Here is a 15025-nt window from a genome sequence, read left to right as displayed (position 1 = left end):
ACAAAAATACGTGTTTCCACCTCTTACCGTGTTCCTCCCCTCTACAAATAAATAAAACCATCCAATGGCCTTTGCTGCCGCGGATTAATAAAAAAAAAAATTTAATAGACAAACAGCAGTGGTGAATGATGACAACTTTGTTCATTGTGTAATCCATAATCAACAAGTTTACCTAACTAACAATAATAGGATTCATTTTTTACTCAGTTTTTATTTTTATTAAAATTGCATCCCAGCTTATACATTATTGAAAACTTACATCCGAATGGACCATTACTGATTTTGTATATTATGGTAAAAAATATTAGTACTAAATTGGAATAAACATTAATAAAAATATTATTTTTGTTAAATCATAAGTAAATTATTGTAAACTGTTAGACCACAATTAAAATTCTAAACAACTAAATTGCCAGTATAATTTAGTAAGATAAAATAATCGTATAATATGTTCATAGATTTATAATACAGGTAACATTTTGAGATAAATATTTATTTAGTGGTATTAAATTATTAATTATAATACTCTAATTAAAAAAAAAGTAGTATGGGTTCCTATATTTCTCTTTGAGATAATCTATTTTAAATACAAGTAGTTAAGTAAGTATACCATACTAGATAAAAATCATACTGGATAATTAAGATATTTTTTTCTTACATTATAATTTAAAGAATTATAAATATTCAAGTGATACACATTTTTAGTTATAAAATAGGTAATTAAATTATTTGGGATTAATATTATTGAGGATTTGTGGACAAGTTTGTAATTTAACATTTAAATTTTATGAAAAAAACTCATTAGTGTTCAAATTAAAATACTGAATTATTAAAAATAAAAAATTCATTTTTAAAATTATTAGTAGTTAAGCAAAATAAATTGGATACAAGTAAAATGTGCTCACCAAAATTTGAATATAAGGTATGATTTGTATTTATAAAAACTATTATTACTGACAATAATGAGTGAATTATGATAATATTTAAGTTACTTAAACCACAAAAGTATATTTTAGGTATTTAACCAACTAAAGTAAAAATGATAATATTTTTAAAATTAAATAGAGGGGTAATTTAGTAACAATTTACTTTTAAGTTGACTATGTTATGTCACTGACAATGCAATCAATAATAAGATTTGTTGTTTTTTAGGTTTTTGATTATTCTTTTGTTTTCTTATAAATGAACCAATATTGTATCATAAGCGTTAATGATTTACATGTTTATGTGTTTAAACGTTAAATGTTTAATCAAAACTGTATTTATACCAGAAAAAATAACACAGCATTTTATTTAACATGGAACAATAGTAATATTGATTACATTTTTTTTAGACATCCGAAAACAAAACAAAATATGTTCTTAACACTTTAATATTGAAATCCTAAACAAATAAATAATCATGATAATAATACACTATAAAATTGAACAACATATGGAATGTTTCAGTGAAACGAAAACTAAAACCAAAATTAAATTTGTACACCTTTATATTTCTTATATGGAATTGAAAAAAAAGAAAAATACTATGACACACACATATCATTCTTTGTTAGCTGTAGCTTTAAAATTTTTGTGCAACTCTGGTTTGATGTCATAAACCAATTCAAGAATTTGATCAATGACTGCCTGTTTATTAACAATTACAGCCTTATTCATCTCTTCAATCTTTATTTTAGTGTCAGCATCTATTCTAGCAGCAACATCCTCCCGGGAACCCATGTGCTAAAATTGAAAATAAAAAAAACATAGTTAAAACCATACAATATAATATTATTCACAATTAAATCTTTACTTTAATTTCAAATTCCTTGAATTGTTTTTCCCTTTCTTGTCTGTATTTTTCAATTTCATCTTGAGCTTCTTCTTTAGCTTGTTTTAAACGTCTTGCTTTGCCTATAAATAAGTATAAAATAAAATGTCAACATTAGAGTTGGGTGAGATACTGCTTCATTTTAAACCAATCACAAATCATTGAATTAAAAAAAATACTGAAAAAAGCTTTCTTTATCAATTATCCCACAAAAATAAATAACAACTGAAACATCATTATAAATGCATCAGTGTTAAAATATTAAATCTAGTGGTGCTACATAAAACTTTTACTTCCCAAGAAAAAAAAAACATGTTCCCAATCTAATGATTTAACTGTTATGCACATGCTGTTGCATAAAAAATGTATTGATTAAATGACTTACTAAAATTAGGACTATTAATAGGTCACTAAATTAAGTTTAAAGGACCATTAGCTAATAGTTTTTTCATTAGATTTATAGTGATTGTTTATCATGGCATCAGAATCTTTGTTTAATATTGATTAAATACACAAAAACAATAAAAACTGATTAATCGTCATCATTAATTAACCAATAATGAGATCCTTGGTAAAAACCACGCCTACTAAATCTATTGTAATAACATGGGTTTTAAACAAAATTTTTATTTTATAAAATAACTAGATATTTTATTTTAAAACTTATAATGATATAGACTAAAATATTGTATTATATTGAAGATAATTGTACCTATACAAATCACAAACAATTTTTAAATGAATAAGGTGTGGCTTTCGGTGAGCCCACCGAAGAGGTCATACAAATATGTATTTACCTACTTATTGAAAAGCGTTTTGTAAAAACAATAAACAAAATTAAAATTTTCCATGTATAAGGTAGTTAATGGTTTTTGGATTTTTTTCAACTAATTGGAAACATATCTTGTATCAGATGATATCAGCCACACCTTAAATTTGCGAACTTGGTACTTACGTTTCTTAGCTTCGGCAACTTTTTCCGCGGCCCTCTTTTCAGCAGCCAACAATTGTTGGATTCCTTGAGTTTGGCTGGCCATCACGATCAATAATTAAAATGTTTTTGTTTTCGAAAACAATTTTTTAATATTACGAAAGACGGGGACGATCAGCAATCAGCACCCAGCAGAGATGAGCTGATGATACGGGAACAAGAGCGCCTGCCGCCTTGTACTTATCTGTAAATAAATGGGAATTGGGAAAATAAATGGGTGTCGCCAACGGGCCAAGGTTTTACAAAACAAACAGCTGATTGTCAGGCTGACTTGATATTTTACTTTTGGATTCTCCATGATTGACTATTATCACTTATCGATGAATGATATTACGATAACAATTACTATAAACTCAGAGATTTAAAATCTCTGTGTAAAAAGCTAACTGCGAAATATCAAATCGTTTGAAATTCAAATTTCGAATCCCACCAGGAATCAAAGTATTCGGCGGCTCGGTTCAAAATTCGTTAATGTATAAATTATAATTATTAATTATTTCTATTTCCACATTTCAGTAATTAATAATTATTGAAATATTGAATCATAAATTATGTCATTTGAAAATCTGGCCAAAGATCTATCGTAAGTGTTCACCGTCTAACTCATATTTATTTATTTATCTTTCGAGATGTTGCAAATGATAGAAAATTAATTTTTTTAATTTTAGTTTTGTTTCGGGATTAGAGTTATTGAACAATATCGATGACAAGAAGTTTGTTCGTTTGGTTGATAGAATGATAAGAGATTTTGAACCCAATCGATTATCTTCATTTTCTGAACACGAACTAGCATCTATGGAAAAATCGTTAAAGTTGAATAGTAATCAGTGTCAGTGTTTACTGAATTGCTTAAGTCAATTACTGAAAGAGGTTAATATTATGTTAATATATTATTTGAAAATCAAATTTTTCTTAACTTGTTTTATTTTAACATTTTCAATTTATTTATTCAGGTTATAAGTGATGTAACAAAACCTTTGATACTAAAAAATGTGTTGTCTAAACTATTTTTATTGAATGAGAAAAAAGTTGAATTATTTTGTGAATGTTGGTCTACAAATGCTGAACAAGTTGTGTCTAGGCTTCAACAAAACTTAACTCATTCATACAGGGTAATTATAATTTTACTATAATTCAACAATACATAAAATACTCAATGCGAATAGTTTTTTTTTTTTTTTAGTTAAAGGATGTCAATTGGGCTTTGAATATTTCATCAAAAGTTGGAATTGAATTATCTGGTCCGGAACCTAGATGTTTAATAGAATTAAAAGTTGAAGACAGCCAATATCACAATGAACCCAAAATCAAAGAAATAAATTTGGATTTAGATAAAAAAGAGTTGAAGAATCTCTATGATACATTAGAAGCAATTCAAGTAAAACTAGATTCACTTTCACAATAATAAGTGTGATTATTTAAGATATATTATAAAATATTTTTATTTATTCACTATAATATGAACAATAGTGATATTTAACACTATGTAACTATAAATTTTATACAAATTTAGCCATAGTCTATGTAATTTGTTGATTTTTATTTTTATTAATTCTATTTTTATAATTATATAATTGTTTTTATACCATTAAAATCTTATGTATACAAAAATAAATATAAATTTGAGTGTACAAATATTACACAAACCATAGCCTAATGCTCTTATAATGAACAAATATTGAAAATATTGTATGTAATATATAATATCAAAATATTTTGGTTGCAATGAATAGCATCATTGTAGTTTCTGGTAGGCAAGAGTGCAAGACTACACCACCCATTAGCATTCAACCTGAATGTTTGGATATTTCATGTATTTGTAGGTCTGTCTACAATACGGTCTACAGTCAAACATTCATGATAAAATAGATTATTTTATCATGCAAACACTAAAATATCAAATTATTAAATTTATTTAGTAGTAGTTGGTAGATATTATATATTATAAATTCTAGGTTTACTTTAAAAACTTAAATAAAAAAATAGCATCAATGTAATGAGACTATAATACTTAAAAAAAAAGTTTTTTTTTTAAATCTTATTTGAAGTTTAAAAACATGTTTTAAATGGATTATAGTATGAATGTTGAATATATGATTATTGATACATGGTAGTGGTTAATTAGTCTAACTTAAGGTCTAAAGGATTGAATTATAGAAAACATTTTAAGCCTAAACTAAATTAAATACCTACCTACATTAATAAAAATTATTGTATTACCTTATATCTGATAAATCTACAATATCATGTATACTTTTTTTAAATTATGGGTATAATTTATATTATATTTGTCCCAATTAAAAAAATAAATCAACAAAATTACAGAACATCACATTTGTAAATTAAAAAAAAATTAGACTTTATTAAATTATTTGGTCTGTATACATATATATATATTTATACATAAAAGAATTGTAAATTATAATCTATAAGTACCTAAATAGTATTATTAAATATTTATTTACAATAATTTCAGCTCTTTATCTTTTGGTAATGGCTCAAAATATTTGTCAATAATTTCATCTTTCACATCTTCCAATGCAGCTGGACACCATTTTGGACTCTTGTCTTTATCGATCAACAGTGCTCGGACTCCTGCACAGAAAAAAAAATGAAAATAACGGTAATAATAGTAGTTAATAAATAAAAATATACCTTCAAAAAAGTCTTCAGAATAATTGGCTTCGGTGCACCTGTACGCCAATCGGTGTTCCATTATCAGGCATTCGTCTAGACTGAGGTTTTTTCCTTTTGAAATCTCCTTTCGCGTGATTTTCATTCCCGTGGGACTGACCTCGTTGAGCGATTTGAGCACCCCTTGCGCCCACTTCGATCCATCCGCTTTCAGTGCGTCGACAATCGCTTCGACTCTCTCGTGGGAAAATATCGAATCGATTTTCTCCACAAACGGCGCCATGGTGAACTCCACGGCGCTCAGGTCTTCCGTGTTCTCCGCGAGTACGGTGCCCGGGTCCCGGACGTCCTGGATGAGCTTGGCCCGGAGATCGTCCATTTTCGAACTGTGCACGAAATGCGTGGCTATGCCGGCCTTGACGACGTCGGCGCCCTTCAGCCTGCACCCGGTCAAGCCCAACATGACGCCCAGGTGCCTGTCCAGCCTGGACAGAACGTAACTGCCGCCCACGTCGCAGAACAGCCCGATGGCGGTCTCCGGCATGGCGAACAGCGTCCGCTCGGTGGCCACCCTGTACTTGCCGTGCACGGATATGCCGACGCCGCCGCCCATCGTGATGCCGTCGATCAGCGACACGTACGGGATTTTGTATTTGCCGATCGTGCTGTTCATCGAGTACTCGGTCCGGAAGAAGTTTGCGCCCAACTCGAGCGACGTGGCGCCCACCCCGCTCAGGGCGATGGACTTCACGTCGCCGCCCGCGCAAAACGCTTTGCCGCCGGCGCCCTGGACGATCACCATTCGCACCTGCGATTCGTACTCCTTCAGTTTTGGCAAAATCTTGGTCACCATCGACATGTTGAGGGCGTTCAGCGCTTTCGGTCGGTTCAGCGTGACAATGCCCACGTCGTTTTTGACTTCGAACAGCACGTCGTCCATGCCGGCGGTTGAAAGATTCCGTCTAAACGCCAACAAACGTTTCGAAAACCCGAGGCGATTCGAATAAATCATCTGCGAAGAGAATGACGACAATATAATATTAAAGTCGAGACGACGTATTATTCGTGTTTCGGGTACACCGTGTATGATGTTCGGTGAATGAGAATAATATTTTTTAACTAATTAAATTACTTTTAGGTAAAACCGTGCATTTCAATTATTGTACGAATATGTAGGTTTTGAAATTTGAATACGTTATTTATTGGAAAGATACCTATAGGTTGTCGAGTCCACAGGAGTATAGTATAGTATACTCATATGTGTAAAATAATTTCTAGAAAAATAGTTATATATGTAGGGATAAGGGACAAACGAATTGGTACAAATTTAGGACGTTTCTCTCAGTGTCTTTTGACCCCCTGATTCATTCAACGTCATACCCCCCACCCTCAAACGGAACCGATTATTATATTAAAAATAAAAAAATATATTTTGATTCGGTGATATACGATTGCGTATGATTGTCCCTTTTAGTAGAACGATTGCGTACGTTTGTACAATTGCGTACGATTTCTTTACCTAAATCTTAAAAACATTACGACTGCGTACGAAAACGAGTGCAACGTTGCCAACACGTAGGTAGGTATTACTTAATTAATTTATGTTATTTTAAATTGGTAGTATACTCTTAATTTAAATATAATAAACATTTTATCTATGGCTTCGTCAAAAGATTTTGGATGTATAGGAAAGTTTTTCCGTCTTGCCATATACATGGCTTTCTGGACAGAAGGAATATCCTTATGTACAATATCTGTATCTAAATTTGTCAGTAATTCTTTTCGTATAATTTTGCTTGGACGAGTTGAAATTGAATCGGCGGCTTTCCGTTTGCAATTTTCCCTGAGAATTTGGCGGTCAATAGTTTGATTTGTTAATGCTTCATCGCTGTGCTCAACGATTACAGCATTAACTTGAGTTTTATTTGCATCAGTTAAAATGCTGGCATAACAACTTTTAATGTAACATATCCACTTTAACAATTCGTCTTTTCGTTTTCTTATAAAACGATATTTATGAGAAGAGACCACAACTAACTCTTTCCCACGTTCTGATAGAATAATTTTTAAAGAATTCTCCATGATGGTTACCGCACTTTTACTCACTAAGACACTAACACTAATACTAGTGACTTATCGAATGACAAGTTGGTGGTATACTAATATAACGATGCTAAAGTGCGATACGTCAGGAAATCCGATATGATATTTGACATTTGGTCTTATCTTATTATAGTATTTTATAGATAATTGAAAAGTATTGGCTTGGGAATAGTAGTCACAGTAACGTTTATGAAATCGTATCAAATACAAGCAATCATTTCCTAAAATAAATTATACTACAGATTTTCATGATTCTGAACAACGGCAACGTTGCACTAATTTTGGGTAGGTAGAATATACGCAATCGTAATAATGAAAAAGGTCCATACGCAATCGTAACGCACCCTTTTGATTCAGGGAGAAAATGTCCAGTATCAGTAAAATCAACTGATGGAGAAATACACAGAGGGGACGTCCAAACACCATATTTAAGAAGACGCCAATTCCACGTGTGTTGTCTCTTCATAAATACACACTAACTACCTACAACCTTTGAAAATGTACTCAGTAGAAGTAGAAAAATCGTTTTTGTAATACTAGATTTAATATAAAATAGTGAATTGACACAATTTTATCGAGTCTTGTAAGTTTTATATTAATATTTCAATTTTTAATCGAGTAATAAGCAATTTATTTGAATTGGTATAACAACGCCCGTGAGAGTGGCGTCCTCAAAGATTATATTATAGATCAGTAAAATGACAGTCCTTAATATTCTACATACCTACCTATTATTAGTTATTATTGATCATAATATATTGTAATTTCTATATTTGTCTATAATAATCAATCTTTTTATTACTTGTTCACCTGCTATTTTCAAGGTGTCAGGACGAGCGAAATACTTTTCATTAAAATTTGAATGTGAAACAATGTAGTTCTTGTCGAAAAAAATGACCATTTAAAAAATAAAAAAATAAATATTAATTTTGTTAATGTATAAACTATATAGGTGTTTGATTAGTTATATATAGGTCCAAAATCAGGACTCTTTCCCGTCGATTTAGTTTATGAACCAATGTCAAATATAGCCATATAGGTAGGTACTATTTTTGTTAATACGTAACAAAAAAACAATTTTTATTTTTAACATTTTGAAGTAAGCTTACCTAGGGGTGCTGAGTTTAATTTTAACTCCCTGAAACTTTATCCTTATGCCATAGTGACTATGTCTCAACTCTCAAATACTAACAAACTACTTATTATGGGTACCAAACACCGATTATATACTGAATTTATTTATTTTCAAATGGTTCATTTTATTTGTAAACATATTCGGTATTTATTATTTTGTACGGACAATTGTATATATTTATTAATTATAAAGACCTTATGGCTTATAATCAATGCGGATTCAAGGATGGAGGTGAGGGGTATTTTAAATATAATTTTAATGTATCCTTTATTTACAATACTAATCATTAAGTAATTATAAAAAAAGACATAAGTAGATACAATATTATTTATTAGCATACTACTTTCTGACACGGAATGACGTTTTAAGTATTTTCACAGAATAATATATTGTATTTTATAGAAAAGTAAATCATAAATTCAATAATAATATAAATTTTGTTAAATGAATTTTTTCTATTATTCTTTTTTTATATTTCAATATTCAAGTCTTAAAGAACTAAGATTAAGGAACCTAAAAAATTTAAAATGTTAGGGACTATAGTATGTGTTAATTTAACTATAATAGAGGTACTTACCTTTTCATTCGAATAAGTATATACAATGAGTAATGAGTTGTGTAAAATTTGAATAAAATTAAATGTTATCTAATATAAAAGTAAAGTTAATTTTTTTGGTTATGGAAATGTAAAAGTATACTATTATAATTATTAATGTAGTGATTGATGGATACTAAATAGATGTTACCAATATTATCATATGCTTATTGACTAATGTTTGATTAATATATTACGTAGATAAGTATGGCCCATAGAAAGAATCAGCACAGAAGCATCTACCTATATAATAAATACTAAATTATATAATTTAATAATATTTTAACAAGATTAAGTTAAAATTTCCTAAAAAAAAAAAAAAAATAACTGGTAACTGTGAATGTTTTCATTAGTATTATCACTTATCAGATACCTATTATCTAATTGAAAGAGTTTAAAACAAAAATACGCCGGGATAAGGAAAAGACCACGTTGTAATACAGATAACATATTATCTAATATCTATAATTTTGATAAGGACACGGTTATCTAGTAAAGTAGTAAATAAGCAAGAAGGATTGCACTAATGCGGCCTGAAGTTCGTACTACATTACTACAACTACTTATGTCTTAGAATATAATAGTATAATACCTACATTAATACATATTATTATATATTATTCTCTATAATGTTCCATCAATATCAGTTATGTTTTTTTGTAAATTTGTGATTGAGTTCTTTAGCAATTTGCCATATTTTTATTGTTGTATGATGCTTTAGTTTTTGTGTCTGTGATTAAATTTGGGTCAAAAATATATATTTATAACTTATATACAATATTTATTATCTGTGTTCTGTAGTGTTTAATACAATTATCTTCAATCATTACAAATTTTGTCATGACGTCTTTGAAGATATTACAATCAATAGTCTCAAAAAATGAATTTTTTACTAAAATATTACTTAAACCCAAACGGGAGTATTGTTGTTTTAATATTAATCGATTACAGTTTAAATATTACTCATTTCAACATCAAATAAAATGCAACCCTTATGACAGCCTCAGCATTCAAAAGTTTTCTATGTCTAAACAATTTTCTACTTCTAATAATCAGTACTTAACTACTATTATATACAATAATAATTGTGACAAATTGAAAATAAATCTTATTTGTTTTTGCTTTAGGACTGAAATAGATTTTGAACAGACGTGCAATGAAACATTAGAATCATTATGTGAATATTTTGAACAAATCATAGAAGATAATCCACAGTCTTGAAAACCCTGACATTTTATTCAGTGTATGTATAATATAAATAACATACATATTTATAATTATTTATTCAATGAAATATATTATGTTAAACTTTTCTTATGAAATGTTATAGGATGGTGTATTAACAGTTCAATTAGGTGAACCTTATGGCACATATGTTATTAATCGACAGACACCAAATAAACAAATTTGGTTGAGTTCACCAATAAGTGGTCCAAAACGATATGATTTTAATGGTATAAAATGGATTTACAAACATGATGGTGTCAGCTTACATGAATTATTGACTTGTGAATTTTCTAAAGAATATTCATTTAATGTAAACTTTTCTAATTGCATATTTAGTGGTACTTTAAGTAAATAGTTATATTTTGTTCAATTATTTATAATATTAGGAATATTAGATTATGTTGTTGAAATTAAAAAATATAAATTATTTTTATACAGTTTCTAATCAAGAGTTTTAAATATTTAGTACTTGATTAGAAACATGATTTTAAGGAATAAAGATATTGAATATCCATATTATTATTATTATTATTATTTACTGTATATAGAGTTTAAAATTAACATTTTGCTGAGTTTAAGTACTTTGTATTTGTACTCATGGGTGTTTTCACCTAGAGAAAGAGGACATATTGTCCCTTCCCAATCCGATGGCCTTTTTTATTTAATCCAAAATAACTGGTGCTGTTGAAATTGCAATATTTTGCTTTCAGTTCTGCAAGTGGCTAATTAGCAATTAATTTGTATTTTAACATAATTGATAAATAATTTTTGATAATCTTTTCCCAAATTTTTTTTTAATTGATTATTAATCATTAAAAATATCTATTATATTTTCCCTTGACTGTCTATTGTTACTTTTAAATTATAAACATAGTTAACAAAACTGAAAAAATATTAAATTTGCCTTAAAACTGCCATGGATGCTTTATATTTAATTATGCTTACTAATATCTATTAATTTCTGAGAGAACATTTTTGTATTAAATAGTAAAGAATAAATTTACTAATATGACATTATTTTTCTTAATTTAACGTCATTTTTTAGAATTATCTTGATAGGCTAATATTGCAAGCCATTTATGAAAAAGTGGTCATTGAACCTAAAGTTATTAACATTATGTCTCAATAATCAAGTAAAATTTATACATTTTTATAAATGATAAATAAAATTGTTTTAAATTTTTGAGAAAAAATAATTATTATTGTGATTTAACATAAGATATTAATATTATATAATATAATAACTAAATTAGCTCTAAGCTAAAATTATATAAATTTTTAAAAAAAATGTTTAATTAAAGTAGAACCAAAATAAAATGTCTTAAAATTAGTATAGCTAGTATCAAATATAAGTTTTGTTTAACAAAAGTACAGTTATTGTATTTCCATTAAAATCATATACAAATCCAAAAATTCACTGCTTGTAGCAGTGAAGGTCATGAAAGAAATATCATAAACGTTGTGGAAGATTTTAGTTTGGTCCTTAATAATAGTTACCTACTTCTTCTTTTACCAATCAATATTTGTAAATTATAAATAATAATTAAAATTCTATGATTATTATATTATGCCAAATATAATTAAATACAATTCTGCTTAAACCAAGTTTCTATAACTTGTTCTAATATTAAAATATAAATATAAAAAGTAATATACCTATTTTACCTATTAAAAAATTAATTTTACTAGTTTAATTTTTATTTTATTAAATTTCACAAGTAAATAAGTGTACACAGACAATTATAAGAACATAATATTTTAATATCATACTATAAAAAGTATGATTTACAAGGTGGAAATATACTAATTTTAAGAAAATACAATATGTCAATATACAAAAATGCATTTTTCTTAAAAAAAATAAAAATATCTTACTATTTTATTTTAATCATTATGTTACTAGATGGCGCTGCAATATTCGATATTCGATTAAAAATAGTGTAATAATATTGCCTATGTTTTTAGTTTAAAATCTACCTACTTTAAATACTTAAGAGTTTAGATACTTTGTTCGTATTATATCGTATATTGTGATTTTATATATTGTGACTTTAAACATTTCAACATACTTATGTATCTTTAAATGAACCGTTTTTTTCGAACACTATAGTAGTGATTTTAAAGAGCTATATAAGAGGAGATTTAGGCTCTTTAGTCCGCCTTCCCTCTATTCATAAACCATGTTAAGAATAAAAGAAAAATAGAAATTATTCAGCATTGAAAAATTCAAACGTAAAAATTATAGTACGTTGTACTATAATATGTAATATATAAATATATGAGACTGGAAGTTCGAGTCCTATGAGTGTACAAGGAATAAATACTATTAACTATAAAGTGATAGCCGATAGGTAAGTGATAACTTATATTGGTTGTTTATCTGCAATCATTGGTAGACACTAGACAGTAGACAGGTATGTAAAGATATCTTACTAACACATATAATTTTATGTAAAAGTAAATAAATTAATTTATACATATTTTTCGTATGTGCAAGTACAATGATGTTTTATCAAAGAACACTCATAACTTCAAAAACTAGCCTACCTATTTATTATAACATTGTTCAAAATTCACATTATTTGATGATTTTACAAAACAATATTTTACCGTAATAATTTAGAAATTTTTATTTTTTTAACTATAACATACATTTTTAATTTCATATTTAAAAGAAGAATATTCATAGAAATATTTCGAAGTATCAATGTACAAAAATAGAATTTTGATTGATAAATTATAATATTTATAACATAAAAATATAAAATAATATTTAAAATTTTAAAGTTAGATAAGGTAGGTAGTGATGTATCTAGGTACTCTTGGTAATGGGATTCGTATTCCACCAAATGTTGGTGCATAATTCTATCCCTCATATAAACTATAAACATTTGTAAGTTGTAATTAATTAACTATTAGCTCAAAATTTAATTTGAATACCTTGAAATTCTCTGAAAAAAATTCTGCTAGGAATATGAAATTATAGGTTACTTATTGGTAATCAAAAAAATAAGTTATTCAAAAAAATATATTATAAAAACATTAAATACTATATAAAAAGATAAAACTTAAATGTAATAGTTTTTTTAAAAATTTTAATTGTTTTTGAAATCATGTGTCCTGCGTTAAAAAAAATCATCCTTTACATACGTTTATATTATAATAAAACAATATCCCAAAAAGTTACAGAGGATAATTTAATTAGATAATTGGATCAAAATACTAAATAATAAAATTATACTTATTTATTGTAGTGTTTAAAAAAATATATTAATATATTTTAACGTATAGATAGTAGATACCTCACAACCTGTTACAATATGTAACTATGTACCTAAGTAACATAATATTGTACAGTGTATACGTAACCAAATACTATTTGTATATAGATATATGTGAGGGGTCTAGTTTCAAAGTGTACAATCTTCGTGTTCACTAAATTTTCAGAAAACCAACAAAAAGAATAACTTATTAATAAAAAAATTTTTTCTTTTTTTTTAAACTTATTTATATAGTTATGAAAGATGATTTATTAGTTTTTTGTTTAAAAGGATAAGATTTTGTCTTGGTTTTGACAAGATTTTAGTTAGAGATTGTGTAGCATGAAGCAAATAACTGGAGATTGCTTGCTTTAAAATTAATTTTAAGACTATTACAGTATTAGATTTCATTTTTTATTTAGTTTATTTAAAAAACTAAAAATATTCATAATTATTAAAAAATTATTGATTATGAATATGAGCACACCATCATAATACACCGCTGATGAACAATATGAATAAACATGAAAAACCCTGCCAATGGTGTAGGATGTAATATTATATTTTTTGTAGTAATCAATGATATCAAAGAATACCACAATAATTATAATAATAATAAATATATAATTAATGCAACATCATTACGCTAGAACGTAAGTACAGGCCCGGGGGCAGCACATCTCAAGGGCGGCAAAATATTTTAGCGAAATTAATTTTAAAAATGTAATGGAAAAAAAAATGAAATTTTTATATTTTATTATGTTATAATTTGTTAATAAAAATTATAATAACAATTTTCATTTAGTAATCGATAAGTTAGATTTTAATATTAAAGAATCCTGATCGTGGATGGAATAATTAGTGTAAAATTAATATTATACTAATTAAATATTGTTAGTCGGTGGGGGGCATATGCCCGGGGGTGTCAAATTTTTAAATACGGCCTTTCGTAAGCAGTAAGTACTTACTAATTATTATAAACAGAATCATATTCATATTGGTCAAAAGAGATGTTTTAAACATACTTATTTATCATTGGAGATTATACGTTTTGATACTAAATGTAATGTTCAAGCTTTTTAATCTACTGGAATTTAACCATTTTGCTCGACAATAGTGAGTTACTCGAATTCAGTGCTAAAAATTACATATTATGAAACGACTTCTATCTCATTCTTCATGAAAATTAGAAACTGTACACTTTGAAACTAGACCCTTCATAGCTCATACATGTTGTACAGTATACTCGTATTTTGCATGATTTATA

The 15025-nt window shown here is 27.4% G+C and overlaps 4 protein-coding genes across 4 annotated transcripts; 2 read left to right on the top strand and 2 right to left on the bottom strand.

The window, feature by feature from the left end:
• Positions 1 to 1355: 1355 nt before the first annotated feature.
• Positions 1356 to 2995, bottom strand: LOC113561192 (V-type proton ATPase subunit G). The gene is made up of 3 exons (XM_026967473.1): positions 2769 to 2995; positions 1796 to 1896; positions 1356 to 1725 (listed from the first exon to the last, which is right to left on the bottom strand). The coding sequence occupies exons 1-3, from the start codon at positions 2848 to 2850 to the stop codon at positions 1543 to 1545; spliced, it is 366 nt and encodes a 121-aa protein (XP_026823274.1). The 5' UTR covers positions 2851 to 2995; the 3' UTR covers positions 1356 to 1542.
• A 183-nt stretch (positions 2996 to 3178) lies between these two features.
• LOC113549472 lies at positions 3179 to 4332 on the top strand. The gene is made up of 4 exons (XM_026950792.1): positions 3179 to 3387; positions 3473 to 3674; positions 3758 to 3916; positions 3988 to 4332. Exons 1-4 carry the CDS (start codon positions 3356 to 3358, stop codon positions 4207 to 4209), a joined length of 615 nt encoding a protein of 204 aa, XP_026806593.1. The 5' UTR covers positions 3179 to 3355; the 3' UTR covers positions 4210 to 4332.
• An 815-nt stretch (positions 4333 to 5147) lies between these two features.
• Positions 5148 to 9572, bottom strand: LOC113549504 (3-hydroxyisobutyryl-CoA hydrolase, mitochondrial). The gene is made up of 3 exons (XM_026950840.1): positions 9254 to 9572; positions 5460 to 6450; positions 5148 to 5399 (listed from the first exon to the last, which is right to left on the bottom strand). Exons 2-3 carry the CDS (start codon positions 6448 to 6450, stop codon positions 5266 to 5268), a joined length of 1125 nt encoding a protein of 374 aa, XP_026806641.1. The 5' UTR covers positions 9254 to 9572; the 3' UTR covers positions 5148 to 5265.
• A 214-nt stretch (positions 9573 to 9786) lies between these two features.
• Positions 9787 to 10899, top strand: LOC113549089 (frataxin, mitochondrial). The gene is given in 4 exon segments (XM_026950245.1): positions 9787 to 10326; positions 10399 to 10486; positions 10488 to 10514; positions 10602 to 10899. Coding segments are annotated over 4 exon segments (582 nt in total). The 5' UTR covers positions 9787 to 10111; the 3' UTR covers positions 10854 to 10899.
• Positions 10900 to 15025: the final 4126 nt, after the last annotated feature.

This window comes from Rhopalosiphum maidis, chromosome 4, assembly GCF_003676215.2.
Source record: "Rhopalosiphum maidis isolate BTI-1 chromosome 4, ASM367621v3, whole genome shotgun sequence".
Taxonomy (NCBI): domain Eukaryota; kingdom Metazoa; phylum Arthropoda; class Insecta; order Hemiptera; family Aphididae; genus Rhopalosiphum; species Rhopalosiphum maidis.
This window is presented reverse-complemented; position numbering and strand designations above follow the sequence as displayed.

Bases quoted from the DNA above. Each gene is read 5' to 3' on its own strand.
- LOC113549472 (XM_026950792.1), top strand. From the start codon at position 3,356: ATGTCATTTGAAAATCTGGCCAAAGATCTATC. The intron at 3,675-3,757 runs GTTAATATTATG...TTATTTATTCAG, and splicing joins TAAGTCAATTACTGAAAGAG to GTTATAAGTGATGTAACAAA. The intron at 3,917-3,987 runs GTAATTATAATT...TTTTTTTTTTAG, and splicing joins ACTTAACTCATTCATACAGG to TTAAAGGATGTCAATTGGGC.
- LOC113549504 (XM_026950840.1), bottom strand. From the start codon at position 6,450: ATGATTTATTCGAATCGCCTCGGGTTTTCGAAACGTTTGTTGGCGTTT. The intron at 5,400-5,459 runs GTATATTTTTAT...TTTTCTGTGCAG, and splicing joins TTCTGAAGACTTTTTTGAAG to GAGTCCGAGCACTGTTGATC.
- LOC113561192 (XM_026967473.1), bottom strand. From the start codon at position 2,850: ATGGCCAGCCAAACTCAAGGAATCCAACAATTGTTGGCTGCTGAAAAG. The intron at 1,897-2,768 runs GTAAGTACCAAG...ACTTATTTATAG, and splicing joins AGTTGCCGAAGCTAAGAAAC to GCAAAGCAAGACGTTTAAAA. The intron at 1,726-1,795 runs GTAAAGATTTAA...TTTCAATTTTAG, and splicing joins TCAAGGAATTTGAAATTAAA to CACATGGGTTCCCGGGAGGA.